The 26,526-nt window shown below is 39.1% G+C and overlaps 2 protein-coding genes across 2 annotated transcripts in view; one reads left to right on the forward strand and one right to left on the reverse strand.

The window, feature by feature from the left end:
* The window catches only part of CERKL (CERK like autophagy regulator), a 104,005-nt gene extending 94,718 nt beyond the window's left edge, over nucleotides 1-9,287 (forward strand). Inside the window, exons 12-13 of the mRNA XM_037044346.1 lie at nucleotides 5,317-5,495; nucleotides 9,136-9,287. Of these exons, the coding sequence (XP_036900241.1) occupies nucleotides 5,317-5,495; nucleotides 9,136-9,217 (261 nt within the window). The 3' untranslated portion in view covers nucleotides 9,218-9,287. The remainder of the gene's footprint in view (nucleotides 1-5,316; nucleotides 5,496-9,135) is intronic.
* A 939-nt stretch (nucleotides 9,288-10,226) lies between these two features.
* ITGA4 (integrin subunit alpha 4) overlaps nucleotides 10,227-26,526 on the reverse strand; it is a 129,891-nt gene continuing 113,591 nt past the window's right edge. Inside the window, exons 19-29 of the mRNA XM_037044345.1 lie at nucleotides 23,172-23,322; nucleotides 21,639-21,734; nucleotides 20,891-20,970; nucleotides 20,423-20,512; nucleotides 18,474-18,564; nucleotides 16,907-17,014; nucleotides 15,969-16,094; nucleotides 14,941-15,060; nucleotides 12,440-12,538; nucleotides 11,926-12,045; nucleotides 10,227-11,339 (exon numbers count right to left, since the gene is read on the reverse strand). Of these exons, the coding sequence (XP_036900240.1) occupies nucleotides 11,220-11,339; nucleotides 11,926-12,045; nucleotides 12,440-12,538; nucleotides 14,941-15,060; nucleotides 15,969-16,094; nucleotides 16,907-17,014; nucleotides 18,474-18,564; nucleotides 20,423-20,512; nucleotides 20,891-20,970; nucleotides 21,639-21,734; nucleotides 23,172-23,322 (1,201 nt within the window). The 3' untranslated portion in view covers nucleotides 10,227-11,219. The remainder of the gene's footprint in view (nucleotides 11,340-11,925; nucleotides 12,046-12,439; nucleotides 12,539-14,940; nucleotides 15,061-15,968; nucleotides 16,095-16,906; nucleotides 17,015-18,473; nucleotides 18,565-20,422; nucleotides 20,513-20,890; nucleotides 20,971-21,638; nucleotides 21,735-23,171; nucleotides 23,323-26,526) is intronic.

A 26,526-nucleotide genomic window follows, 5' to 3' on the forward strand; every position in this document is an offset into this window, starting at 1 on the left:
TTAAAACAAACTACTGTTTTTTTTGTTTTTATTGTATTTGACAAGAGGATTGTTTGGCAATGGATTGGGAAAAAATAAAACTGGACTTTTACTACAAAAAAAATAGAACATGCTCATTGGTTTTTCCCCTTAAGTCAGAAAATAGAAACAGAAAAACAATATAAAAAGTGGTCAAAATGCCATATTCCAAAAGGTATGGTATATTATTTGGTATACATTTTTGTAATAATTTTGTATTAAATAAATGAGAATGTAAATAAACATTAACCTTAACATGCTGTAAGCAGCACTATATTTATTTCAGGGAGGCATCTATTGCACAAACAATTTATGGAAGGTCTCTTTTCGAGTTGCCTAAAGGGAAAAATTTTAAGACAATTTTATAGACATTCTTTTTCCATATGAATTTAAAAGTACTTAGATGCTTAGATAAAATAAAGACATAGTGAATATAAACTTCTATCTACAGAAAGATAACTGTTTTTTAAAATGAGATTGTTACGCAAGATATATTCAACCTATGTGTTCCTTTTTTCCCATGTGCTTGACCAGTCATGTCCTACTTTCACTGCAAGAAACTGTTGTCTCTGTGTGAGTGTGCATTTATTAGGCTTACCGTGGACTGACTAGCTTTTGCAAGATGCGAAGATCATGCTATTGATCTGTAATTTTTTGTGAAGAAATTATAAAATGTTTTGCCCAGTCAAGAATAGACTGATTTTCAAGGTGACTGCTTTCAAGCAATGTTAATTTGATACATTTGTTAAAAAATTATGGACACATACACACATATTCATGTGCATAGTACTTTTGTGATGACATTTTCAAAAATGTATATTCATATATATTATATATAATATTATAAAGACCAGACAACATAAGATTGTATAATCCTCTGTCTAAACAGTAGGAGTTCTGTATCCAGGAAGGAAAGCGCAGCCCTTCAGCCTAAGGAGAGCAGCGGTCTAGGTCTCTGAACCGCCTGTACCAGGTTGAACTCAGTGTTCCACAGGTTAACAGGTGTAGGACACACTGAACACTGTCATTTGTGTAACTCGCCTTGCCTCTACCATCCCTGTGTACAACTGATAGAAGGTAAAAATCACCCTTCCGTTTTTCCACTGCATCTTCTATCTGAAAAGTTATTACCATCCATACATTTCTACAATCACATTGACTATCATTTTTAGCAAGGAGTTTAAAATTCTTAAATGTTAGTACTTCCCCTGAGATTTGTTTGCAGCCTTCTTGTCTTCTCACAATCCCTTCTCCTGGGTGATCTCATGGCCCCTGTCATTTGCACCAAGTACCCTCTTCTCTTGTGACCTGCAGGACAGCTGTGTTTTCCTGTGCACTGAGGTTACACAACTCAGAGGCATCTTGAGTACTGCACATCTGCACCTGACGTTACCGTCTTTTTCCCTAAAGCTGCTGGCTCCTTCCTTGTTTCCTTACAAAGGTCAATGGCATTGCCCCACCCATCCTGGAGCTACCCTGGATTCCTCTCTCTCCCTCATTCCTCACCACTAATCCACCAAGCAGGTCTACTTGTTCTCCTCTTAAATGTCTCTGAAATATCTCCCTCATCTTGATTCAAACCTTCATTCCTTCTTGTTTACAACAGCTTTCTTCTGGTCCTCCTTTTCTGTGGTCTTGTCTTCCATACTTCCTACTAAATGGATTTTTGTAAAACACATATCTGATTTCTCTTCTGCTTGATTCTTAGTATCTTTTTTTGCCAGTTGTCTCAGCAACATTATTTTTTTAATATATTTTATTGATTATACCATTACAGTTGTTCTATTTCCCCCCTTCATTCCCCTCCACCCGCACACTCCCTCCCCCACCATTCTCCCCCCCTTAGTTTATAACCACGTGTCTCAAGTTCTTTGGGTTCTATATTTCCCCCACTATTCTTGCCCTCCCCCCTATCTATTTTCTACCTACCATCTATGCTATTTTCTGTGCCTTCTCCCCCCTTCTCCCCCTCCCCCCTCCCTGTTTCTAACCCTCCATGTGTTCTTCATTTCTATGGTTCCACTCCTGATCTAGCTGTCCTCTTGGTTTGCTTTTGTTTTAGGTGTGGTTGTTAATAACTGTGTGTTTGCTGTCCTTTCACTGTTCATATTTTTCATCTTCTTTTTCTTATATAAGTCCCTTTAGCATTTCATATAATAAGGGCTTGGTGATGATGAACTCCTTGAACTTGACCTTATCTGAGAAGCACTTTATCTGTCCTTCCATTCTAAATGAAAGTTTTGCTGGATAAAGCAATCTTGGCTGTAGGTCTTTGGATTTCATGACTTGGAATACTTCTTTCCAGCCCCTTCTTGCCTGTAAGGTCTCTTTTGAGAAATCCGCTGACAGTCTGATGGGTACTCCTTTGTAGGTGACTGTCCCCTTATCTCTTGCTGCTTCTAGGATTCTCTCCTTCATTTTAGTCTTGGCTAATGTAATTATGATGTGCCTTGGTGTGTTCCTTCTTGGGTCCAACTTCTTTGGGACTCTCTGAGCTTCCTGGATTTCCTGGAAGTCTATTTCCTTTGCCAGACTGGGGAAGTTCTCCTTTATTATTTGTTCAAATACGTTTTCCACTCGTGGCTGTTTCTTTCCCCCTTCTGGTGCCCCTATAATCCGGATGTTGGAACATTTAAAGATGTCCTGGAGGTTCCTAAGCCTCTCCTCATTTTTTTGAATTCTCATTTCTTCATTCCTTTCTGGTGGGATGTTTTGTTCTTCCTTCTGGTCCATTCCATTGATTTGAGTCCCAGTTTCCTTTCCATCACTATTGGTTTCCTGTGCATCTCCCTTCATTTCAATTAGTTTAGCCTTCATATGTTCCTCTAATTTGTGACTATGTTCCTCTAATTTGTGACTATAATCTACCAGTTCTGTGAGCATCCTGATAGTGTCTTGAATTGTGCTTCTGAGAGGCTGGCAATTTCTTGGTCGCTTAGAGTTATTGGCTCTGGGACTTTGAGTTCTTCTTGCACCATCTTTTGGGCTGTTCGTGCCTGTTCCATAGCAGGATCAGAGCCCTAAAGTGTTCACTAGAACAGGGCAACTAAGCCGCTGGGTTGTGACATTGTATGTGGGGGCGGGGTCAGAGAAGGACAATGGCTCTCACCGGTATCGCAGGGCAACTAAATTGCTGGTTTGTGATGCTGTATGTGGGGGCGGGGTCAAAGAGGGACTATGGCGTCCCGTCTGCCGCCTGCTGCCTCGGCCCTCACCAGTGCCTCAGTTGCTGCAGTCACCGGGCCCACGCGTTTCGTCCCACTGCACTCGAGTGTGCCACCGCCGTCAGCCCTCGCCCCCTGGAGCCTGCGTTGTCTGTCTCACTGTGCGCGAATGTGCGACCACAGTCAGTCTGCCCCGCACCCCAACTGTTTCCGGCTACCTGCGCGCCTGGGTCGGGGGACATGTCCTGCCCGACCCTGCTCGCTGCTGGCTCTGCCCCTCTTACCGTCCCCGTAGAACGGTTAGATGTAGTCGGACTTCCGTATAATTCAATTTTCTGTCCTTTGGTTGTGTCTTTGTTTCTCCAAACCTTTGTTGTATTCAAACTTGGTTGTGGGAGAAGGCACAGTGTTTCCACCTATGCCTCCATCTTGGCGGAAGTCTGATTCTTAGTATCTTTCTCACTGTTGCCAGGAGAACATCTAGTGTCCCCAACACGTATTGCATGGCCCTTTGTATTCTGGCCCTTGCCTGGTGAAGCCTCACCCCTTACCCTCCTCAACCAGATTCCCTGTTTTAGTCCTTGTATTACAGTGATAGAGCCGCCACACACATATTACAGACTGGGTGGCTTAAACACAGAAATTTATTTTTTCACAATTCTAAATGTGAGAAGTCCCAGGTGTTAAAAGGCGTGGTTTCTTTTGAGGCCTCCCTTCTTGTCTTGCAGAGGTCTGCCTCCCAACTGTGTCCACATAAGATAGACTAAAGATAGTCTATCTTTAAAAATGTAGGACAGGCATGTATTCTGCCAGTTAAATGCCCAAACACCAGGATTGCAGTCAATTTCACAGTACGCTGCTTCCTGGTAGTTGCTTGACCATGATGTAGCTCTGGATTTTTGCAACCATTGTCTGTCTCCAGAACTTCCCTTCTTCTATAGGCGGACGCCTTATTCTTTAAGACTCAGCTCAAGTGGGAGGCTCACCCTATATTCTGAGCCACTTTGCCCTGTGTCCTTTTCTGTCATTTAATTTCCATACATCATCAAAGCATTTACATGCATCACAATTGTAACTACGTATTTCTCTTCCTCATGCCCCCAGCATACCCTCATACCAGATACCAAGCTCTTGGCTCCTGAAAATCTTGTCTAACAATGTCTGTGGCTTCATAGGTAACAAATTTGTGTGGATAGGTGGATGGGGTTTCATTTTGTGGCATACATGCATATACCTGAAAACTGATGATTTAAGATAACATACTTAGGGGTGGTGGCCATCCATTCTTGACATTCCTTGGCTTGCAGGTGCATCAGTTGTCTCTGACTTGTTCATCACATGGCATTCTTCCTGTGTGTGTCTACCTTCACACGTGCCTTTCTCCTATCTCATAAGGACACCAATCCTATGGGATTAGTGCCCACCATGATGACCTCATCTTAACTTGATAACATCTGCAGAGACTCTCTGAAGAAGGTGACATGCACAGGCACTAGGATTTAAGGATTCTAGATATCTTCATGGGGGACACAGTTTAACCCATATTGTCAGCCAGTTATCAATGACTTTTAAATCTCATTCCTTTTACAATGAATGGTTAGAAATTTTTGCAAGTGTGCAGTATGAAGGATGTCTCCGAGGCTTTACACCTGAGATGGGAAATCTGAAGCAGAGACCCAGGTTCTTCCTAATTAAATTCCAAGTGTGAAACTTACCCTGGAGTTTGCTTTATATCAGCTAAACTAGTTGGTAACTTAACAATCAAGTTGGCAACTTAACAATCAAGTCAATGGATTATGTAAATCTTTTCTATCAATAGACCAGTAGTAAAGATTATCTTTAATTAGAAATTCACAATATCATTACAGTGTACAACTTCATAGATATTTACTATTTGTTGTAAAACAACTTTGCACGGTTGCCAGATTTAAATGAGGTAGGAAAGATTTAGAAGAAGGGATCATTCTTCCAGAGAAATTGGTGATCCCTGGTCATAAATAGAGCTTCAAAGCTATAAAAACATCAGCTTGCATGTTCATATTTACTTGCACAAGAAAGCAACATGAACTCTCAAGTTGCATTAGCAGTTAGGGATAAAAGAAGTACCATGATTGTTTGAATTTTTTTTATTTAGTTCAACTTTCCATTCATTGAGACATACACTGTTGAAGAAGTAAAAGTTTACCCCAGGAATAAAACCGGTGCACACAATCCAGAGGAGGAGGATCAGCTGCATGAAACTGCTTCAGAAACCAGTTTCCCTTGGAATGTAGACGGTGATTTAATGGAAGTCACATCAGAGGTTCACGTTAAGTAAGTCCAGTTACTTCACTGCTTTATATGTCCACCAGAGACACTAAATAGTATAATGAAAACCTTCTTCCTATAACTATCAAAGCAAGATGTATATATTTATTCTAGTTCCATATCTATATTTTTATTGTTGTTAAAGTACAGTTGTCTTCATTTACCTAACCACTCTCCCCCACCCTACCCACCTCCACCTCCCACCCACCCTCGATCCTACCCCCCTTTGGCTTTGTCCATGGGTCTTTTATATATGTTCCTTGATGATCCTTCCCTTTCTTGCCCCTCTTATCCCTTTTCCTTCCCCTCTGGTCACTATCAGTATGTTCCTTATTTCCATGTTGATGGTTCTATTTTGCTCACTTGTTTGTTTTGATGATTAGGTTCCACTTTTAAGTGAGATCATATGGTTTGGTATTTGTCTTTCACCACCTGGCTTATTTCACTCAGCATAATGCTCTCCAGTTCCATTCATGCTGTTGTGAAGGATAGGAGCTTTTTTCTTTATGCTGTGTAATGTTCCATTGTGTAAATGTACCATAGTTTTTTGAGCCACTCATTTACTGATGGGTTGTTTCAGCACTTGGCTATTGTAAATAGCACTGCTTTGAACATTGGGATGCATAGGTTCTTTTGAATTGGTGTTCCAGGGTTTTTAGGATATAATACCAGCAGTGGAATTGCCAGGTCAAAAGGCAGTTCCATTTTTAGTTTTTTGAGGAAATCCCATACTGTTTTCCACAGTGGCTGCACCAGTCTGCATTCCCACCAAGAATGTACTAGGGTTCCTGCCCTTCTCCACAACCTCGCCAGTGCTTGTTTGTTGATTCGTTTATGATGGCCTAGATGTATATTTCTTTTAAATTAACAAATCGGGGACTGAAAAAGAGGTAAATGTACAATTTTAATAAAGTATGACTTTATATTTATGCACCAGTTATATAGAGTCAAAGAATTTTCCTTGGTTATCAGTCTCTACACTGACATTCTGAACTATTTTTAAATTATTTATGCTATTACAGTTGTTGCCTGATTTCCCCCCTTTGACCCCCTCCACCAGCCCATCCCTTACCCCCCCATCAATCCCCACATCGTTGTCCATGTCCATGGGCCATGCATATCTGTTCTTTGACTAATCCCTTCACCTTCTTTCAACCAATCCCTGCCTTCCACATCCCCTCTGGCAGCCGGCAGCCTACTCCATGTTTCTATGCCCGAGTCTATTTTGCTCATTAGTTTATTTTGTTCATTAAATTACACTTACAAACGAGATCATATGGTATTCTGTCTCTAACTGGCTTATTTCACTATAGCCATAATAGTCTCCAAGTCCATCCACGCTGTCACAATGGATAAGAGTTCCTTTTTTTTTACAGCTGTGTAGTATCCCATTATGTAAATGTACCACAGCTTTTTTTATCCTCTCATCTACTTACTGATGGGTGCTTAAGCTGTTTCCAAATATTGGCTACCGTATAATAAATAATGCTGCTATAAATATAGGGGTGCATATATTCTTTTGAATCAGTGTTTTGGGATCCTTAGGATATATTCCCAGAAGTGAAATTGTTGGGTCAAAGGCAGTTCCCATTTTAATTTTTTCAGAAAACTCTGGTGGATTCTGGCTGGCAGGATCCATGTAGGTTGTGACTGCTCATGAACAAATACACAGAGACTACAGGAATCCTGTGGGAAAAAAGGGATGGCACAGCCGCTCTCTAAGTCAGAGAGAGGGGGCCCCCACCCCTGCCTGGACAGGCTTTTATTATTTTCCTGGGTACATTACAAGGAGGGTAGTCCTCATTTACTATGCACAGGTTCACATTAGGTGGTTACCTTTTACAAACAACAAAGGAGAGGATGTTGCTAATCACATCAAAGAAGAAGGATATTTACAAATGTAAAGGGAAAAGTGGTTAATACTCCATACTTGGGAGGTTTAGCTCATATTAGGAAGTTGCAGTAAGCCCTTGTGCCTCACTTCAGGGTGAGGGAGTTTTAGCAAAAGCAAGGCTTATAGCGGCCTAGGTACAATGTAGGCCTGATTCCCCACAGGAAAACCAATCCACAGGTTCCCTACAGGAAACTCCATGCTGTTTTCCACGGCGGCTGTGTCTGTCTGAATTCCCACCAACAGTTCACTAGGGTTCCCTTTCTGCAACATCCTCACCAGCACTTCTTGTTGATTAATGATAGCCATTCCGATAGGTGTGAGGTGATATCTCATTGTAGTTTTAATTGGCTAGTGATGTTGAGCATTTTTTCATGTGTCTCTGGGCCCTCTGTGTGTCCTCCTTGGAGAAGTGTCTGTTCAGGTCCTTTGCCCATTTTTTAATTGGATTGTTCGTCTTCCTCGTTTTGAGTTGTATGAGTTCTTTATGTATTTTGGAAATCTGGTGTATCACTGGCAGATAGGTTCTCCTGTACATTGGGTTCCCTTTTTATTTTAAGATGGTTCTTTGAGCCATGTAGAAGCTTTTTAATTTTATGTAGTACCATTTGTTTATTTTTCCTTTATTTCTCTTGCCCCAGGAAATATACTGACAAAAATATTGCTACATGAAATATCTGAAATTTTACTGCCTATGTTTTTTCCTCTAGAATTTTTTGGGTATTACAATTTAAGTCTTTTCTCCATTTTGTTTATTCTGATGGAAATTGGTGGTCTACTTTCATTTTTTTCAAGTACTAATCTAGTTCTTCCTACACCATCTATTGAAGAGATTGTCTAGTCCATTGTATGCTGCTGCCTGCTTTGTCAAGTATTAATTGATCATAAAGGCATGGGTTTATTTCTGGGCTGTCTATTCTGTTCCATAGATCTATGTGTCTATTATTATGCCAGTCCCAGACTGCTTTAATTACAGTGGCCTTGTAGTAGAGTTTGATATCAGGTATTGAGATGTTCCAACTTTAGTCTTCTTTTGCAAGAATGCTGAGGCTACTTGGTGGGGGAGGTCATTTTTGGTTCCATATAAATTTTGGGGATGGATGTTCTAGATCTGTGAAATATGCCATTGGTATTTTAATAGGAATTGCACTGAATCTGTAGATTGCTTTGGGTATATGGACATTTTTGAATTATTTTATATAAACTAAAAGATAATACATGTCTATAATTTCCATTTTGAATTTGAAAACGAGTCAAAAGTTTAAATGCTGTGACACCATGGGAGTAGCAGATTGTTACAATTTAATCAATTAGTCTTTTAAAATGTCCTTTCACCAATAAATAATACTGTAACGGTTTTATGTTCAGCAGTTTGCTTTTACTACATAGGAAGAATTTTACATATCATTTTATTAAGTAATAACCACAATTGGTATAGAAAGAGTCAGGAATATGCAAAATCATTCTTGGTAAGCTTTGTGACTCAATGGGTAGTGTGCAGGGGCACCCTGAGTAGCCCACGAGATAGATGTGAGCTTTCTGTCTGCATAATTAACTGGCTTTCACAGAATATTAGTTAAGGAAATCAGTTAAGAAGGCTTTATAGTAGTTTCTGTGCTGATTTGACACCCTGCCCCAGTTTTTCTAGATTGTAGCTTTGCGTTTGGTATTATGCACCGTACTCAATTGTATATATGTGAAAAATAACAGAATGAGAGGTTGATAAAATAAGTACATATGTTTTATTCTTTATAGATTGCACCCGAGACTTATCGATCTTTATGGAGAAAGCATGGAAGAAATGAATGATGTCAAAGTAACATGTAATTGTTTATAACACAAATGTATGAACTAGAATTTTAATATGAAGGGATATGGTCGTGTTTTAAACAGGGTATCCTAAGAGGGGGAAAAAACCTCTTATTTTTTAAAGAAATTTTTTTAAAGGGTTCTTTTTAGTAACATCATTCTCTGAAAGTTGACAACCCAGTCAATTTTTCTTAAAGTGGTAGGGTTTTAAAATTCATAATACAGGTAATATTAAAGTTTAAAAGAAATAAATGATACAAAATATCTAACTGGGCAGAGCGTGGCCCACTAGGGAGCTGGGCTGTTTCTCCTGCTCCCAAAAGTAATGTCTTCGGGCAGTGGTGAAAACACATGGTATTCAGTGGTTTCGGTGATACCTGAAAGGCTGTCATTCCTGAATAGAAGAGAACCAAATTTAAATTCCCCCAGGTATTATTCTTGAGAATGAAATTCTAAATTTGGGTTTGATTTTCTACCATTGAGTCTAGACATCCTCCTGAACTACTTGGCTTTTTATAGTGGAAAAAACAGTAGCTTCTGATTATGGATACTTTAAAGTATTCCATAAATGTGACTCATTTCTTTGGGCACACAGACTTCAGGAGGTTTCACACCTGTTGTGATGACAGGGCTTTCCCGTCAACTGCCTTTACAAGTCTCTGTCTGCCAATCACAGACTGAGGGACTTCATATAAAGAAATATTTCTCATAATAGTAAAGACTGACCTCTCATTTACCTATTTGATCACATCCTATAACAGATTTTCAAACTTTGGTCACAAACTTCATATACATATAATTATAGGAAGCTTCAGCCCAGTTCAGATGAAATTATATTCTACAGTCAACAGCTAGTCCATACACATGAATAAATATTAAAGATTATATTTGCAAATGTAAAGGACTTTAAGGAGAAATTATTTAAAATACTTCATTTATCACTAAAACACATGTTATGGAAATTTTGATGTTACTTTTATAGTTGCTGGATACAACGTAAGCCTGTGTTAAATTTCTGGATTTTATTCCCAATTCTGTGTAGAAGAGAATGCTGTTACATAACTGATGGAAATACATGCAATGTTTACTTACACTTGAATAAAGAGTAATAACATCAGTTAGTATTTTAGAGAGTATCTGTATGAAATATTTCCCCTTAGTCCTGCAGAGCTTTGGTTTAAAAAAGTGTGAGGTATAGTTTTCATATTTTACATATCAGTGTATTTATACTTCAAATATCATCTAAAGTGCAACCATCACCATCTCTTTCAGAATATAAATTAGAATTCTTAAGTACTGCTGTTTTTATAAACAAAAAATTTGACTAATGGTGGATTTCTAATTTACTCCGGGTGCCCTTGGAAAAATTGTTATAGGAGGATGCATGAATTTGTGCCTGTATAAACATACAGTCTTTTAAAGTTAGGTATATACAGAAAGAAGAAACAAATCTATAGCTGTGTATAAACAGTAATCATCTATAGCTGTATAAACAATTTTCCAAAAGTCACCCAATTCAGCACAAACCAGTGTATAAAAGTTCAGTCTGAAGCTGGCCCTTCAGGCCCAGAACAATCAGAGTGCTGAGGATCAAAGCTCATGGGAAATGTGCTAAAAAGGTCTTAAAGGTGAAATTTGGAAACAGCTCTTAAAGAACATATTTCAAACAAGTCCCAAAGATCTATTAGACATGAATTATTACCTACTCCTTTAAAGGAATATTTCAAGTCCAAGATTTCTCCAGGCGTGTTTATGTCCTCAATATGATTTAATTCAGATGTACTTTCATTTCCCGATATCTTCAAAGGATTATTTATCTTGAATAAATTGAATGTTTTAGTGTTTTTGCTGTCCATTTAAGAGCTGATAGAATATCATTTCTTGGATTTTTCATTTGCCCTTAAGACATAGCATGTCACAAGGTCATGAGTAAAAGAAGTGCTTGAAAGAACACTGAGCAAAGTTCATGGTTTCTTGTAAACAATGTCTTAGTTTTACCTGAGTCTTATTCTCCAATTTGAAAGAAGTCTTTAATCATCATCTTCCTCCTCCTCACCAGCATCATTGCTTTTACTGTTAATGTAACTCCAACTGTGTCTCCTGTTTTCTTCTTGTAGGATGGATTTGTACTCTCTTTTAAAGAAGCCGACCTGAAAAACCCATTGCATAATCACTACACTTATAAACAGTCAAATATCTAAACAGTCAATGCTAGTAAATCCTTACTTAACATCGCTGATCATTTCACTTAAAATCATAGCACTTATGTATTTAAAAACCAGGTTTATCATAGGCTACTTGATATAAACAAGAGTTAAGTTCCTAACAGTAGGAAAAAATTGAATGAAATGACATTTTAGGACCTGCTGTGTTTCTTCAACTGTGTCCCAGAGTCAGTAAAACTTGTTTGCAAAATATTGGGTTCAAGACTGTTTCGTTTTTTTAATTACTGCAGGACTTAATGATATATGTGTAAATCCTCTAAAATTGACAAATGATATATGTGTAAATCCTCTAAAATTGACACTTGACATAATGTGCAGTGTTTCTCAAATGCTTCTTTGAGAGTGAATTAACTTTAGGAAGGCAGACTTTTCTAGAAGGACTTTGGTACTGAAGTTAGGAGAAATAAGATGTGATCAGTACTGTGTATTCATGTGGGGCTGTTGGCTTTGAGGAAATCAAGGATGGCATTTTGAGTGGTTTAATACTGGTAATTATTAGAGCAAGGCTTACCTTCCACATAACATATGAAATCAATAAAAGTAAAATAAGTCCAAGTAGCAAGCTAATTGAAATAGTCACTATAGTGAAATGACGTTTGGGTCTTTGATGATGTAATCCTTCCAACAGAACCTACATAAATTAACCAAAAAAGCAAAATTTCAAACTTGTGATCCTCTATTTCTTTTGAAGCCCCCACCCCTGCACCAGTCCCCAGAAGTATTTAGAACAACCCGTCCTGTTCTCTTGCTGGTTTGACGTAAATATAGGAAACAACAGTGACTGTTTAGCAGAACACTAGGCATGATGGACTTTTTCTGTACTTTTTCCTCCAATCATCCATCCTACCACATTTACCTCCTAAAATCGCTGCCTGTCGTCCCCTCCTTCCAGCCGTGGAAAGTACCAATTCTAAGTATTTTAAACCCTCCACGAGCTAGTCAAAATCTGTTTTCCTGATTGAACACCCCAGCCATACTATTTTCCCTATAATCTTAATGTTTCAGTTTAAAAAAGGCAATCTTACACGTGCGACATTCTCATTCTTGTGCAGTTCAGTAACTTTTGGATTTGGCTCTGGAAAAGCTTTCGCTCTTATTTCAAACTTGAGTGCTGAAGTCTCATCCTGTTTAATAAAAGAAACACCACTGTAGCCAGATTCACGGTTTTGTTTTGTTTTTTTAAATGAAGACATGTATTAACAAAACTATTTTCTCATGATCCTTACCTATTGTCTGGAAATTTTCACAACTTACCTTCCCCAATATATTTCACCATTTTTAACTAATTGCAGTGCAATGTGTCTGTTGGCTCTAAACGCATGGTCTTTGTATGAATTTACATGGCATCGTTTTGTTGAAATCCTTTTATTAAACATGACTACTTCACAGGTAACTTGATTTAATTATTATTTGCTACTCACCAGTGTATTTTCCCCTGGGCATTGAATTATTAATATCCCAGTACAACTTTTTTCAACTGATAAACCTCTCCTAAAATTCATTTTATTTTGGGCTTTTTTTCCTAAGTAGTAGTGTCATCTGGTTGCTCAGATCAAATACCTATAGTCTGCTTAATATTGAAATGGAAAAACCTAGTACAAATACTTACAGGACTGAAATATAAAAACAGTAGACGAACTCAGAACTTTACTATTTAATGCAGGGACTTGATAACCCAGAATCTGTGAACGGGCCCCACAGATGCTAAGGACTTTTGAAATTGTATGCAAAAATTGAGCTTTTTAAAATATGTGCATTTATTTGGGTATATGAGACTATATTCTTGAGTTGGATTCTTAAAGAGGTCTATGGCCCTCAGAAATTAAAACTACTATGTAAAGTTTGCTCAGTGTCTTGGAGAGAATGCAGAGCAGTGGTTTCCGACAAGTTGATTTCATCCCCTCGAGGACAGTCAGCAACATCTGGAGACATTTTTGATTCTCAGGCCCTGGGAGGTGTTGCTACCAGCATCTAGTGCCTAGAGGTCAGCAAAGCTGCCAAATAGCCAACAATGTACAGGACAGCCCTTGACAACAAAGACTTATCTGGGCTAAAATGCCAGTGGTGTCTTCTGTTGAAAAACCTGTACCTCCAGAGTATGAGAAGGCAAACTGCAAAAGTCTGAGGAACTTGTTGAGCCCAAGAATAGTTTTCACGACCATTTAAACTAAAACAGGCATCTCTTATTTTGCTGCCTGGTGCATCTTCCTCTTGACCACTGTGTGGTAATTTCAAATATGTCTCTTAACAAAGTAGAATAATGGCCCCTTTCTTTGTCTCATTCCTGCCATACACTAGTACAGGCAGACCTCGTACAGGAGGTAGTATGGGTCTGATTCCAGACCCAATGCAATAAAGCGAATATTGCAATAAAATGAGTTCCATGAATTTTTTGGTTTCCTGGTACATGTAAAAAATAAGTGTTCAATAGTATGTCTAAAAACAATGTATAGACCTTCATTAAAAAATACTTTATTGCTAAAAATGCTAAACATCATCTGTACCTATTGGAAAAATGGTGCTGCTAGACTTTGCTTGACAAGGGTGCCACAAACCCCCCCCCCCCAGTCTCTAAAAGGAGAGTACCTGCAAAGTGCAATGCAAAGTACAATAAACAAGGGGTGCCTGTACTGAGTGCCGTATAAAAACTCAAAATCATCTCATAATCCATAACACTCCTACAAAAGAGCTAATACCCCTATTATCAGATAAGGAAGCTTAAAAACCGAACTCCAAATAAAACCATTTTTATCTTAAAGTACTTCTAAAAAATATGTATAATATATTCCTTTCTAGGAAGAAGTCCAAGGTGTATTTAATTTTTTTAAGATTTTATTTATTTATCTTTAGAGGGGAAGGGGAGGAGAGAAGGAGAAAAATATCAATGTATGGTTGCCTCTCATGTGTCCCCTGCTGGAAACTGGCCTGCAGCCCAGGCATGTGCCCTGACTGGGAATGGAACTGCGATCCTGTGGTTCACAGGCCTGAGCTCAATCCACTGAGCTACACCAGCCAGGGCTAATTTTCTTTTTAATTCAACCTTTCAAAGTTCATTTTCTTAAGTGTTTTTGTTATTTGTGTATATGTGTTTTATTGTTGATACATTTTGCTGCTCTAATTTGATTTTATGAAATACTTATTAGCTTATTAAATATTAGATTTTTAAGCATAATTTCAAGTAGTTTGGAAAGAACTTCGAGGTTATACAAAATGTGAAGGTAGCCAATCTCTTTGATTTGGTCAAGATCCATAAGTAGTTGAACATGCTTTCCAAAGTAAAACTCTTAATTATTCCATAGTCTATCTTACAGTCTCAATTATCTGTTCAATTACTAAAACCATGCCATGGAGACAATGCACTCAGCTAAAGTAGTAAGTGGAAACTGTTTTAAAGTTTTGCTCTAAATTTTATGTTTACTGATACCTTTTAATCTGCTGAAGGCCTCCTTACATACCAGCCTCTTTACATAGTTTGCCGTGTCCATGGGCACCTCCGCACGAAGTTGTCACTGTGTGTTACACTCACCATTTCTAAGAGGGCGGGCCGGCCTTCCAATTGAATGTGAACGCTGGCTTCTTTTCCACTTTCCATCTTCCCAAAATTGCAGAAGAAATTTAAACAATGTGGATCCTGTTCCATGCAGAACTTGAAAAGAATACAAAAAGCTACATTAAAATTTCAACATTTTACAAAATGATGACTACAATATTTTACATGGAAAAAAAAGCCTGTTCTTCTCAGTGGCATTTATAAAAATTAACTTGCTATAAACATGGAACTAAAGTTTGGCTTTTGTTAGTGGCATTAAAATCCTTTACTCAGAGCCCTGGCTGGCGTAGCTCAGTGGATCGAGCGCGGGCCTGCGAACCAGACGATCGCGGTTTGATTCCCAGTCAGGGCACATGCCTGGGTTGCAAACCGGTTCCTTGCAGGCTAACTACCAGCAGGGGATGCACAAAAGGCAACCATACATTGATGTTTCTCTCCCTCTCTCCTTCCCCTCTAAAAATAAATAAATAAATAAAATCTTTAAAAAAAAAAATCCTTTACTCAGAAATGGTTTGTTTTATAAATTACAAAATAACAAAGAATTTGAACTAGAGCATGTGTTTTCATTATTTTTGTGAACTTAACCTTCTGGGATAGACTTAAAGACTTTTAATCAGAATCTTGCTAAGTTAGAGGTTCTATGATCATTGTAAAACCTGAATAGTTTGAAGGGTAACATTGCTTTCTTGTTTTTTAAAATTTTATTTTCATAAATTCACTAAAATAAAGAGTCAAAATTAATCTCATTTCACAAAGTCTGCTCAGGCTGGAAGAATGGCTGGCAAAAAAATGGGCATTTGTTAGATAAATAATGAAAATGTATATATTTAACCTGGGTCTATATCAATTTCTAATCATGTCTCTTCCTCATGGACAAGAATATGGCCTGAACTTGTTTCTCTCCTACACTCCCAAGACAGTTCAAACCCTATGGATGCTTGGTTTTAAGTGTTTCAGTTCTGTACATTGAAAAGCAAAAACTACCAGGAAAATACAAAACTTACCAATAACCTCTTATCAGTCTTTGACATGAATGTAAATATATCTGTTAGGGTCCTCATTGCACCTTTCTCCTGATCTGATGTACACTTTCTTTGATAATTTTCAAAATGGCATTCCCCTGTAGTAGTCTGTACAAGACAGCAAGAAAAATATTGTAACTCAACAATGGAAAGAACTGCAAAAGCTACATGGTTTTAAAACTTCCAATTGCTTGCTTACTTTTTCTAAAATATATCAAGTTACTTCTGAAAGTGCAAAAATATTTTCAACAGATTTATTTGAGAGAGACAAAATCTCTGCAGCAAAAACACTAACAAAAACCCAGCAAAATTTTAAGAGGGTTGGCTATAGGTCCTAAGCTAACCAAATGACCTTTACACCTTACGGAAATTAGGGCAACGTGAAAAATGAACATTCGAACACCAGTATGGAATTCAACATTTCTTGGGCCTTAGACACAAAACAACATAACATCATGTCCAACCATCTAAATTTGGAATTCAAGTAAGATTTTTAAAAATTAGATCTCTAACCCACTTAGGTTTATTTTATTGATTGCTTGTCTGGAAACTGGGAGAGTAAAAATATTTATTCTTAAGTAGTGACTTGAATATTCTTTCTTTGAAAAAGGCTGACATACTATTTTTTCCCAATAGTGGCCTCAAGTTTTATGGAGATTTCTACCAATTCAATTAACTTCCAGAGGTCCGTATCACAAAGAAAATGTACTTGAGATAGCAGAGCATAATTCTGTTATTGTACACGTCAAATACAGAGGCTCCGCTGGAACCCTGCCGTTCTGAAGCAGTGTATCATGCTCAGACGTACCCAATGCGTGCAGAGTGAATTCGCAGCTTACAGTAAGTGTGACTGAAATAAGTTCACAGGAATCTCCATTTTACCAGTATTACTTGCAATGAAGAAAGGAACACCTTTTTACCTGGACATCCAAAATGTTGAACAACTTATCAGTTTGAGGGGTAAAAGAATTTGGCACCGTTATTTCCATACTAATGTTTGGAGCCACGCTATGGCCACTGTTGACAACCTGATAAGAAGGGGAAAAAATTAAACAACTTTAAAATGTTTTCGTGAGTGCGAGTACAGATACAGATGAGCTGTTAGGTGAACCCATCCGTTTCACGCCACATTTATGGTGCTGGGGGTTTGCTGTCGGCAGCTACACAGCAAAGGGAGATGGAATATTTACAGTGAAAAGTTTAAAAAGATTGCTAATAATTACAACCTTTAGCCCTGGCTGGTGTAGCTCAGTGGATTGAGCACGGGCCTGCGAACCAGACAATTGCGGTTCGATTCCCAGTCGGGGTACATGCCTGGGTTGCAGGCTAGTTCCCAGCAGGGGCCAGTTCCCAGCAGGGGATGCATGAGAAGCAATCATACATTGATGTTTCTCTTCCTCTCTCCTTCCCTTCCCCTCTAAAGACAAATAAATAAAATATTTTTAAAAAATAGAAAAAATTACAACCTTTGGTCCTTATTCCCAACTCTCTCCCTTTTATATTAATTAGACCAGAATGTCCAGGCAGCTGTTTTATTGTAGAAATAGTCTAAAGAAAGAGACAGCAACAATGGTGTATTTGTACAACACATTACATATCTACAAAAGCCATGATCAGTCAGTCCTCATAACTATCCCATGAGGTGAGGCAACGTTTAATTATTTGCCAGCTCAAGAAAATGCTGAGGTGTTAGTCAATATGCCCAAGATGAACGTTAAAAAGTGACAAGAACTGGGACCAAAACCCAGGTCTCCTCATTCTAAACCCTGTGATATTTTCACAAAATCACTCTGGGATATCAGTAGTAAGTGAATCAAATGTATTTTAACTCAGGGTAATCATAGTGTTGACATGCTCAGTAGATCAGAAAGGTTGAATTTACTGGGTTTTAGAAAAAATACAACAGGTTTTTTAAAAAATAATGCAAAAGGGAATGATAGGCCATTATTACTGATACATTTGGGGCCTGCAAAACCCCGTAAAAGGAAAGTGAGTCAAAACATTGCCTCCTGAGAGCTTCACTATAAAACCAAGACAATGAATTAGAAAAGCGACGTGCCACAACCCCTCAGTGAAAGAGCACGACTCACAGACTTGCAATGGCCTTTTAAATGCACAAGATAAAGAAGAGGAAAGGGTGTTCCTAGCTCTGGGGCAGGTGGTGGTTGCTAGGCCACTCACCCACGGCATTGCAGAGGCAGTGTCCGAAATGGGTGACCAGCAGTGCCCAGACCTTCAGACAAGGTCTTCCCGAGGCCTGCAAACAGTCATTCTGCCCCACAATATTTTCCATGTTTCTCCACCTTGTCGCGTCCAGACGAACACACTTATACTTGAACAGACTCACCAACTCTACAGACTGAAAGTATGCCCAGTCCCAGTCATGCCACTGTAACTTAGAAAATACTTAACTACTAATCACAAACTAATAAAGCTTTCTACAGTCCAGCCAGGTTCTGACAGGACCATTTCACAAAGGCTGCTTACATGGAAAGTGAAGTTCACTTTCTCTGCCATGCACGTTTCAGGCTCAGAGTCCTCCTTTGATCCATATACAAATGAAGTCGGGTTTACAAACCTGATAGAAACAAAGTCAAATTGAAGCCAGTCTTTTTCAGCATTACAATCTCATTCATTTATTTACCAAGTGCATATTGGGCACGTGCCAGGTGCCAGGTTGTGCTAAGTGCAAGGATGCCCGAAATCGTAAGTCATGCTGCCCCCTGAGATTTGTACAGCTTGCTTGAACTTGGCTAACTGTCCTGTTGAAGAGCTGGGATAAGCAGTCTTTCTCCACAGTCTGGATTATAGCATATCTCTTAAGTACCTCTTAAATGTGCTGTAATTCAGACTGTAGGTGCCCCCTTCAGCATAAGTGAATTCTTCTGGTTTCTGGTAAGATAATAATTTTAGTAGAAATATAATGAAATTAGAAAACCGCGTACTCTGACTTGAGTGGCAGTATCTCCTCCCACCAATAGCCTCTGTTTGCCTCTCCAACACTGCCTGGTTCCTTCTACTGATTTATGTAAATCTGGCAAATGCAAGATCAATTCTTAACTTTTTCTAGGACTCCAATATCCCTCTCTACACTTCAATCTACCTTACTTAGTTTTGAGTTATTTCTTCCCAGCTGCTAATTCCTGCTGTTACTGTAATGACCCCCAGATCTGGGGAACAATTCAAACACCAGGAAGTATGGTAAAGTTTTTGTTCAAGTACAAAGTTGTTACTCTCTCACCTGTAATCATACATCTGTATGGTCAGTAGTGAACTTCAAGAAATACTTTTCTGGGAAAACCCTGACTTCACCAGTTGCTCATATTTGGCAGCTGATAGGAGGTAATGCAAATTAGGTAACCCATTACACAGGAAGGAAATTAGAATATTCAAATGTAGGTTGGGCAACTTAATCACTGTAGACCAGTCCTTTCTCAAAATAATAAGATGTGGATAATGAAAAAAAGGAAGGATAATCATTATAAGAAAATCAAGGAGGATCACATTTAGAACCAGAAAACATGCAATTAGTTTTCTTTGCTTCCCCACTGACTTTTTATTAGGTCCTCATCGCTCTTGAATGGGTGCCTTTATTAGAACTAGCTTGCTAATTCTCATAAATTTGATACCCAATGCCACTAGCTTCAGACACTGATATTTTATTTTTATATAATTATATGCCATCTTTATGGATGGTTAAAAATGATTGGGGGTGGTTTATACTTAGAGATATAAGAAAAGCTCATTTGTCTATTCTATATTTATCCTCAATTGCTTTAAAAATGTGTTTTTCAACAAAGATTAATAGCCTAAATAATTTCCAATAAAGTCATTAAAGGTTTTCTTAATACTTGTTTCCTTCTTCCTCCATAAATGTGCTCCCTGAATTAGAGTCAGAACGTCATGAACAATTACTAAATGCTGAGGAAATCAGTGAATACTGGCTCTTGGGCTGTGGGTGAGAAACTAATTCACAGGTATAAAGAGCGGAAAAGGAATGCCCTGCAGCCGCTCTCACATAGCTGAGTCCTTCCGCCACACAGGCAGACACAGGTTCTAGAGTGAAGTGATTTGGGCGAGCTCGTAATTCTTTAAACTTCACACTGGCAACAACCATTGAGTCTGATCACGCACATCGTGCACTGCCCAACTCCCGGGGTCCTGGCCTGCGGCCCACGGGAGGATTATCAGGCTCCTCCCATACAACGCCCCCTCCAGGTGGGCACCGGTTTGACGTGGTCTCCGTGACAATTACAGCGGATGAGAATAATGAACAGCTGGGCAAGGGAGCGCAATGCTGAGGTCATTGTTAAGAGGGCAAAACTGCAGAATCTTGAAAACATTTTCTGAAAAAATATGGCTTTGACTAACAATGTACACAGCAATGGATTTATAATCAGCCCTCATCTTTAGAGGAGGCATCAAAATCTACTTACCCATGAGCATTTAGCATGACGTCATACCTCAGAGGTACTGCCAAAGTCACTTTGTTACCTTTCTGTTGGCCCATTTGCCCTTCGTTTTCGCTACAGGAGTAAAGAGAAAACCCCCTGTCAGAACCCATCAGGCACAAAAGTCATCTTTAGAGAGAACTAATTATATACCACATATACCTGATACACTCAGAGGCTGGTTCAATTAGGGCTTTTCGGGGCATTGGTATAACACTGGCTATGGCAGTAAAAAATTTTTTATGACGAGGTTGGCAGAAATTTACTGTTGTTATTTACACTGTTACTTTCCTCTATGCTGGTTAAAGGGGTTTTTTTTCTTTGTTAGATCATGTAAGAGACGCTTTCTCCTGAAAACAATGGAACACAACTCCATGGTTCCGCTAAGGTCCCCTCTAAAAAGCCGGGGGTCTATTTCCTCTAGTACATGATTTTTCCCACAGGGAAATGTACCAGGCGGCATGCACTGTGATGTTGAGGTCCTCTTCCGCTCTGCTGAGGGAGCTGGCATCCAGGAGAAAGGTAACATTTACCTGGAAAACACAGAGAAGGAAAGCTCATGTAACAAATAATTTAAAATGCATTTTTTTATCATCTGAATTTTAATTTTTTAATAGTTCATACCCTGAGGAATGCAGATTTGAAACTATGTTCTGGAACATAAGCTACCCCTCACTCAGGCAGCGAGCTACAGGGAAGCTGTTGGGTTTGTGGCAATTCTAAAGCACCAGCATTTCCACAGTGACATTCAGAGACAAAGCCTCCTCTAAATGTAGACAGGCAGGTCCAGACTGACAAAATTAGAGGTGCTTTAACAACTTGAGTGAGGACTCTTGCCAGAAACACCTTTTTGTATAGCAGAGGTAACATGCCTGGCAGATAGGACCACCTGGGGTGGGGTGGTTGGGGTGAGGGGAGTGTTGGGGAAGGGTGAGAGCAGAATTCTGATTGACACATTCACGTGCCCATCTTGACATAAATAATGTGGCCCCCCTTTTACAGTGAACATTGCCAAGAATATAAATGCAATCTCAAAGATCTCAAGCCCAGTTGGCTTGGGTTTTATTTTATCACTTAGCTATTTACTCTAAGCAAAACATAATAATAATGAATTATGCATTTGTGTGCAGAGTAAACAAGGGGAAAAGAAAATTTTTATATTCACGCTAGCAAACAAAAATTATAAATGCTACATGCTTACCCTTGAGAGACGATCTACATATATATAACCAACACTGCAGTCCAGTTTCACTGAGCCCAAGCTGTCTGTTACTTCACAGTGTATTTGCTGCTCTTCCTAAAACATTTTAAAAGTAAACAAGCAAAAAAGGTTTAGGTAGAAAAGGAAACAAGAAGTTCGTAACCCATATTTAAGGATGGTTTTTGAAAAAACAAAGCACCATCCCTGAAGAATTTACTTTCCTAGACAACTACTTTTGGAGTAAATAGAAATATAAATGAATAATATGAGTATGTATATAAGTATATAGGCATATTCTAATATTCACGTACATTCTCCACAGAATAATTTCTGGGCTTGCACCTTTTGTCCATGTTTGTGTATCTTCCATTTAATTCGAGGCCCAGTTCCTTGCAAAATCATGAGGCAAGGAATTCATAACATCTGTTTCACATCCCTCTTCTGTGTGGGATGTGAGAATGTGTTGAAGGTATATAATTGCAATAACTGGAATCACAATAGTATATACATACATGTATTCAAATATTTCAGGGAAATAAACAGCTCAATGTGTATTTGTGTAGATACATATTTCCTTGAATATTTGAGTTTTCCCTCTTGCTATTTCAAATAGGCTTTTAATACTCACAGGGGTGTCCAACCCGTGGCCTGCAGGCCACATGAGGCCCAGGATGGCTATTAATATGGCCCAACACAAAATTGTAAATTTATTTAAAACCTTTTTTTGCTCATCAGTTTTTGTTAGTGTTTACATATTTAATGTGTGGCCCAGAGACACTAAAATGTTGGACACCCTGCTAGAGAACGGTGGCACTAGATCTTTGTGAGACATCAAAGGCCCTTCATGTGAGGAAATGGCCTCTGGATGAGACCTGGGTAAATCTGCTAAGAAACAGAGAAGCATCAAAGGAGAAAGCAACTGAGTCTTTTGCCTTGGAAATTCAACCTTATCACTACCGCACTGGTGGATTTAAATGCTCATGATGGAGGCACAGTGGTAAAAAGAGGTCTCCAGGTGCCTGAGACCCTCCCAGGGAAGGAGAAACTTGCCTACAACCTGGTTGGCACCAGCATTTTGGATGTGTGGATTGCTGGCTCTAGCATGCTGGAGGTCCTCTGAGAACAGGACTGGTTTTATGAACTTCAAATGCGGAGTGGTACCTCCGGGAGCCCAACAGGGAGAACCAATATTGCTTGCGCAGGGACCAGACCAAAAGTTGCTGCGTCAAGCACCAGAAAGTTGTACCCGTGAGAAAAGCAATGGCACCCAAGCAGCTTGCATGAATAACGGGACAATTATTTCTTATAAGTGGGAAGCTGACTCTTTTGATCCGGGTCAGATCCCTAGGAACTTGTCATTTCAGTCAGGTGCATAGAAGGAGTCTGAAAACCACCAGAAGCCCAAGAGGTAAGTCTAAAGAAACCTCAGATATTTAGACCTCGAAATGATGAAGTGAATTATACCATTTACATTTTTTTAAAAATCAAATAAAACATTATGTAGCACCATGCCGTGTGGTTTTCAATACTTACCAGATCTAAGATCTTAATGAAGTAAAGCCCAGTGGGCAGTTGGACGTGCAGGGTCGTTTCGTACGCGTCGTCTCCAGCGTTAAACAGGGACACGTTCAGCGTTAGTGTCTTCATGCTTCCAATGGCAAGGTAGGTCTTCTTCTCATGCGGCCTACAGTTAAGTAATATTACTTAGTTCCTCATTTGGAAACAAAAATCCTCACTCTTCATTTATTTATCTCAAACATAAAAATGTCAATTGGAAAAAAACCACCAGAGGGAAAGGATCACATGAAAGTAGATGCAAATCTATTTGTAGAAGAGCTCCATTTCCCAGATTTCAGATAAATTTGGTCAGCTGTTAACCCGGGAAAAAGATTTTTAATTAGTTACAACTAGTCTGCTTTCTGTTATACTTCTTTTCTGCTTCTTGCTTCTATAATTTTAACATTTTCCTTATTATCTTGTAATCTTTTTATTTCAAATTATCTTTTAAATTTTTCATTATTTTATTATTGCTCAAGTACAGTTGTCTCCGTTTTCTCCCTACCACTCCCCCACCCCCAGCCACCCTCACTTCCCACCCTTGATCCTACCCCTTTGGTTTTGTCCATGCATCCTTTATACATGATCCTGACAACTCTTCCCCCTTTCTTTATTTTCCTTTATTTCTGAATAGACATTGAACTATGTGCTGCCCACACCATAGGGGAATAATGGGGGGAAGGGGAAGAAAAGGAGAACAAAGAGTATTTCCACCAAACAGATGGAAGTGAGTGTGGCTCTCTCCAGCAAGTGAATCCAACTAAAATGTTAGTACAGAATTCATTTCTTAGGACAGGCTGGTCACCTCTGTCAATGATGAGACTCAATGAACAGATTGAAGAAATGCTTCACTGTGCTGGGAACTGAAGAGAGAAGACTGCTGCAAATCTACAGCTGTGTGTCATCTCAAGTTCTGGCCCTGGCCCCCATTCTCCTGGGTGGAAGGCTCACTTACCATTTTTAAGCCTCAGTCACCTCATCTGTAGTAGATTTGGGTCATGTCATTCCATGGAACCCTCAGAACAACACATTTATACACGAGGAACCTGAGGCTCACAAAACTTACTCAAGGTCCCTCACAACTAGAATGTTCTGAAGTCTCAAAGCAAACGCAAATCTCTTCACCTACACAGCCCATTCTCTCGGTCAACGGGACAGTTACAAGAGCTCAATGCTAAAGAAAACTTCTGTTACAGCATGAGTCTGTAAGCTCTCCTCAGAGACAGCTAGCTGCTTCTCAGATGTCCAAGAATTTCAAAAAAGAAGGTCATGCAGAGAAGAATGTGACCCAAAGCAAAATAGGAGATGAAAGGTCGATGAAACATGTACCTCGCACCTTAGGAAGTTTATTTAATAATGTTTACATTGTACCATTCTGACCTGCCTCCGTACACAAGTTTAGAGCTTGAATAATACATAGCAGGCACTTAATAGTTAACTGGAAATAATTTAAGACAAAGGGTATTTAAGGACAGAATTGAAGAGCAAGTTTCAAAATTTGTTCAGTTTCAAACTCTGTTTTTTAAGCATTACTTGAAGATTCATGAGTTACAAATTGAGTATAACTGACCAGTCCTGTATAATAAGCCAGGTACTATGATCATGACTCCATGACACACACAAAAAAGGTTTTGTTCCTTAAACACCACCTTTGTAGAGCTTACATAGTAAAGCTTTTAAAAATGTAAACAAATATTGTAAATGCAAGGAAAGCAGTTATGAAAGGAGGCTCTGGGAAACCCGGGCGGTGTCATTTCGGCCGGGGACTAGTACTGGCAGGTAGGCTGCCTTTTGCTTTTCTATTATTCTGCTGAATGATTAGGTTGGCTGAATAAAGATTAAAATTTTTTAATAATAAAGGTCTGATTTCATGGTTGTTTTTTAAAGGAAATATCAGAGGAAACCACTTTGTAGATTATGACGGTAGAACCACTATGCTGTACACCTGAAGTGAGTATACTGTAATACCCATGTCAATTGTGACTGAAAAAATAAATTTAAAAAATGGTCTGAAAATTTCACAGTTGAACCTTCGTCAACTGGAATTACACCCTTGACTTATTTTCTCAAGTCCTCCTCCTCCAATCCGGTTCCACACAACAAAACCGGTCCCTTTCCAGAGAGCAGACTTGATGCCATTACATGCCTACTTAATACCCTCCCGTGAGTTCACAACGGACTTCCAGTTCATCAGCAGGCCCGTGAGGCCTTCAGGGGCTCACCCCTGCCTAGCTTCCCACCTTCTAACTCATCTCTTTGGTTTAGCCAAACTTCCCTACAGAGTCACCCAAACACACCATGGTGCTTTGTATCTTACTTCAAGCTATCCCTCTCCTTTTCACATCTTCCCTCTTCGTGCAACTGGCTAACTTCTCCAAGCCTCAGGAGCTCCTCTATCTGATACTCACTGCTAACGCCCTTCACTTAGCACCTCCCTAAAAGTGTGAGGTGTAGCCTGTCTCTCACTCTAAGCACGCTGGACAACTCCCCCCACCCATAACGCAACATTTTCACATCAAATGGTTTTTCTTATCACTAGTTCTCCTGGAGAAAAGATGTCGGGTCCTGTTTTCTCAGGCCCTACCAACACAGTGTTCAGAAATATATATGAGATCTGTCTGGGAAAAGTCCAGCCATTGTCAGTACAAGTAAATGTCATTCTGTTGGAACTGCCTATGAGCAGACCCTTATGGTTTTTTAACCCAGGATGAATTCCATAAAAGCTTTAAATTTTGGTTCATTTTAGCAATTGGCTTAAATTTTACTAACAAACTTTATTTAAATAACAGTATTGATATGAAGAACTATATTTAACCAAAAATAAAGAAGTATGACAGAATTGTCACATAAAAAGCAAGCATACCACAGGGCAGAGGATTCAAATACTGCTCCCTGAAGGCCCAGTTCAGATCTCTGCCTGGCTTTGTAAATAAAGGTTTAATGGAACACAGCCATGCACCTTCATCTGTGTCCGCTTTTACATGTGGACACCAGAGTTGAGAAGCTGAGAGATGGCTGCCCTACAAAGCCTGAAATATTTACTATCTGTTCCTTTATGGACAAAGTTCGCCAGCTTCTGCCATAGAGCAATCTGATAAATAAGTCTCATCAGTTTCAAAATAAGTGTACAAAATAACATTACTCTATTTAAAGTCTACTCTGCATTATTCTGACAACAGAGGCTCACTTCAAACAGCTGAGGATACAGAATTACAGAAAGTGGCTCTCCTGTTCTCATAATCCCTTGCTTGGTGCCCAAGACATCAAGGAGAAAGGAGTGAAGAACATGTCCATATGCAGCCTCTCTGGTGTCTGATCCCTGGGTTTGAGG

The sequence above is a fragment of the Sturnira hondurensis genome, unplaced genomic scaffold (assembly GCF_014824575.4).
Source record: "Sturnira hondurensis isolate 20B ecotype Veracruz unplaced genomic scaffold, ASM1482457v3 Scaffold0004136, whole genome shotgun sequence".
Taxonomy (NCBI): domain Eukaryota; kingdom Metazoa; phylum Chordata; class Mammalia; order Chiroptera; family Phyllostomidae; genus Sturnira; species Sturnira hondurensis.